This window comes from Fulmarus glacialis, unplaced genomic scaffold (genome assembly GCF_000690835.1).
Source record: "Fulmarus glacialis isolate BGI_N327 unplaced genomic scaffold, ASM69083v1 scaffold21811, whole genome shotgun sequence".
NCBI lineage: Eukaryota > Metazoa > Chordata > Aves > Procellariiformes > Procellariidae > Fulmarus > Fulmarus glacialis.
Window position 1 is genome coordinate 3,326 of NW_009191173.1, and position 3,862 is coordinate 7,187.

General features: G+C 41.5%; 1 protein-coding gene and 1 pseudogene across 1 annotated transcript in view; both read left to right on the forward strand.

Annotated features, from left to right (window-relative positions):
- The window catches only part of LHFPL2 (lipoma HMGIC fusion partner-like 2), a 1,114-nt gene extending 374 nt beyond the window's left edge, over nucleotides 1-740 (forward strand). The window contains exon 2 of the mRNA XM_009586597.1: nucleotides 484-740. Coding sequence (XP_009584892.1) covers nucleotides 484-740 — 257 coding nt within the window. The remainder of the gene's footprint in view (nucleotides 1-483) is intronic.
- A 51-nt stretch (nucleotides 741-791) lies between these two features.
- LOC104083194 lies at nucleotides 792-3,385 on the forward strand (annotated as a pseudogene).
- Nucleotides 3,386-3,862: the final 477 nt, after the last annotated feature.

Consider the following 3,862-nt stretch of genomic DNA (forward strand, 5'->3'; position numbering starts at 1 on the left):
GGAAAAATCCAGAGGAAAAAAGGCAAAAATGTTTATGCCTTTATTTATAAAGCTGAATGAGGGCTAGGTAAACATAAACTCAAAAGTGGATGCAAACATTCCTAAGTATTTGAAAAGTGCAAGTATAAACAGTAGGTAGAGATGCTTGAATGTTTTGCAAGGTCTGTGTACCTAGCAATAATGTTTGAAAACAGAGGATGCAGAAGGAATAGAGATTAAAATTAGGAACTTGGCCGTTATCATATGAAATAAGCCTTTCACAAGAAAAAAACACAGGATAGCTCCAAGTTTAGATAAAACACTGCACGGTATATACTAGGGAACAATCGGTAAAGGGAGGTTGGATAGATGAGGAAGAGTCATCTTCTCCTAATCGTGGTACTTAGGAGCGAGTAGCGACCATGATAACCATTACTACATGTGTTGCATTTGGTGTTAAACTGATCATTTGTTAAACTTCTGCCTTTCTGTTTTTATTTCTAGGCCTTTTCCTTATCTTAGGCTTGATACTTTACCCTGCAGGTTGGGGATGCCAGAAAGCAATAAGCTATTGTGGACCTTATGCTTCTGCTTACAAACTAGGAGACTGCTCCTTGGGCTGGGCTTTCTACACCGCTATTGGTGGCACTATTCTGACGTTCATCTGTGCAGTCTTCTCGGCGCAAGCTGAAATAGCCACATCCAGTGACAAAGTGCAAGAAGAAATAGAAGAAGGAAAAAACCTTATCTGCCTCCTTTAACTCCAGTGGGGAAAAATATCAGTGCCTGGATCTTAATCTGCTTTCCATTGACTGGACAAGCAGATCTGCTTACCTGTTTCTACCACTTGTGTGATGGAGCCCCATGCATTCCAGCCCTGAACTACTGAAATGGTCTTCCTTCCTTGCTAGGCGACAAGGATCAGAGAAAGGATCCCAAGAAGGCAGAATGTAAATACTTGGGGATTTTTTTTAGTTTCATTCTATGATCAGGACACAGTGGAATATATTAATCTGACTGGGGAGGTGAGGAATCGTGTATATAGCAGGACTGTTGTTGTTGTAACTGACAAATTCGGATTGATCGGATTGCCTTACCCACCTTGGTCACTTTGAACAATTTGGATTTAAAATAATAAAAGCCAGCACATTTTTTTTTCTTATACAAAAGAGAAGCCTATTTTAATTAGGCTTTGTTTCCAAGGGCTCCCTTCACCCATGAATATTCACCACCACCTGGTTTGGTGCTTTTTGATACTGAACTTCCTTACAGTACAGTGCCTTCTCGGATAGTAAGTGTATGTATGTTGGATGTGATGCAGTTTACACCAATCTTTAAGCATTTAAAAAGTTGAGTCCCTGCCAGGTTTCTTTGTCTTGCAACTTATAGTGCAAGGTGTGTGCCACTTGTTACTTAGCAGGTAAATGATTTTGTTTCATTGACCAGACAGAGGAGCTGTTGTTACACTGGCTTTCATTTGATTCTGATAAAATTGTTTGAAATAACCATTGTTAGAAATATTTCTACATCCTTTATTAAAACTCCTGAAATCGCAAGCAGATGACAATTCCCCATCGGCACAGCTGGGCATTTTCTTGTGAATGCCAACAGCCTGGCCCGGGCTGTAGCCTCTCCTACAAATGTTGATCGCACGTTGGACTTGAACAGTATTATTCTTTCTCTTGCCAGTGAAACCTCATTCCTAGTCTACAGATCAATCTGTCTCATGACCCAGAGCCACATGAGTCCTTAAGAAATTTACATTTTTCAGGAAGTCTTGCCAAATTCTACATGGCTGGGAAGATCTTTTCCCTTAAACCGCATGGTAGTATGGACCCTTTTCCAACTCAATCAGCAGAAATAAAACACCTTGCCACAAATTACATTCCTTTCTTAAAGGCAGTTGGTTGTATTACTTGTGGTGTTGCATCACTTACTAGAACTACTTCTGAAAACAAATTTAAAAGGTATTTTAAAAAACAAAGGAATAATGCAACTGTGCCATAGGAGCATTGGGGATAATTCATCTGAGAAGCAGTTCTAATGAAATACTAAGTGAATTTTAGACTCCTCTTCTTACTTCTTGGTAGTTTAACATCATCCAGTGACAGTGCTGCTCTCCATCGCTTCACTGTATAATATGGAGCAGAGATGCTTGTTTATGCCTGGTCAGTCCCTTAAAGTGTGCCATTAGTTATTTATAGGTATTAAAAAATCATTGTTACTGTACAGGTAGATAGCTAGTTTCAATACACTGCTCAAGTCATTCGCAATACAAGAGTTGTTCAGCAGTCACGACCGCAAGCCCAGGGCCAGCCTCGAGCACGGGTGGACACTAGCAGTGGTGGTGCTGGAGCACCTCTCCAGTGCCTGCTGTGCAGCACCGACACTGCCTCGGCCCGGCCAGTCTATGGAGCAAACCAGGTCCAGCTCCCAGCCCTCATGTGTCCATGCCCAGGGCACCTTCAAGCCACATGCCGGATTGATACGGAGGTGATCTCTGAGCTGCTGTGCAACAAACAAGGTCAACTTCTGCCGATATTAAAAAAGGATTGGTTTAATCCAGCCTCTTGTTGCATTCACCTGCTCCTGCAACCCACATCCACCATATTCTAGTTTAAAACGGGTAATTCACTTTTCTTTTAAATATTTAATTTAAAAGAACAAGTTACGGTCTGGAACCATTTCTGCCAGCTGCCTGCACAGAGCAAGACCTTAACAAATCAAAATTACTAGCACAAAGTGGTGTCTGAGGACAGAAATCCCAGCCAGCAGGTCCTGTCCACACCTGTGTTTGTTTTCTCCTGTACACACAAACATGCCACCTGAGGGGGACGCACTTGGCTTGTCCCTCAGGTCCAGCACAGCTGCAAGGCAACCCAAAGCGTCCTCCTGACGTTCCTCCCAAGCCCCCTGCTGGAGTGTGCACCACAGGGCTGGGACACCGGCTCTGCTCTGCTCTGCTCGTGTGGGCTCTGCAGCTGGAAAAATAGGAGTAGCTTATACATCAGCTAAAAATTAATTATGAAACAGATTTACAGTTTTAGCTTTTCATAGGTGGGTAGCAATCTAATGTCCACGTTGCCACTGCCGACAAATCTTGACACTATACTAGGGTGACAAATGCTGCTTTGGCTTGAGCACTTGATTAGTCAGAATAAGGTCAGTTCTTCCAAAAGGTATACAGGGCATATACTGCTTTGGCTTAGAAGTAAACAATGACCATTACTAGCTGACCTCTGCTGTGATCTACAGAACTCTTAAAGAATTTTAATAGGGCGGCTTTTAAGTACAAAGGAGGTATTTTCAGTGGCATGTTTTGCTTTTGTTTGCTATTTGTAACCAAGAAGAACCAGCTTTTCTGCTTGTTGCTGGTATACTATCAACTTGCTCTGCAGCAGTATAATCAACTAACTTGCAAGAATATCCATGTTCATCACATAGCACAGATAGAAGACAGGCTGGGAAGAAATACAGAAAAAAAAGTAATCAGAATTTCTTTTCTCAGGGTTCTGTTTTTCTAGCAAGTGATAAGATGGTATATATTGCATTTTTTTTTTTCTGGATGAGGTTTTCAGGTGTAGGGTGCACTCATTAAATTTGACAGCTGTTTAAAGTTGTTCTTGAAGTTCACCTCTGCATTAGCTTTCAAAGATATTTTGCAACCCCCCCCCACCCCCCCCCCCCAAAAAAAAAGATAAATCAGCTTAAAGCTAATTTAATTAATTTCATGAGGGGGCTGCGGAGTGTAACTGCTTCTTAATGTACATGCACTGCATAGGATCTAGAAGAATTTGCTGTGGATTCTTTAAAACCTGTGTGCCAATTAGTTGTTTAACTTTGTTTTTGTGGTATTGAAGAACTCTTCAAACATCTGTGGTTT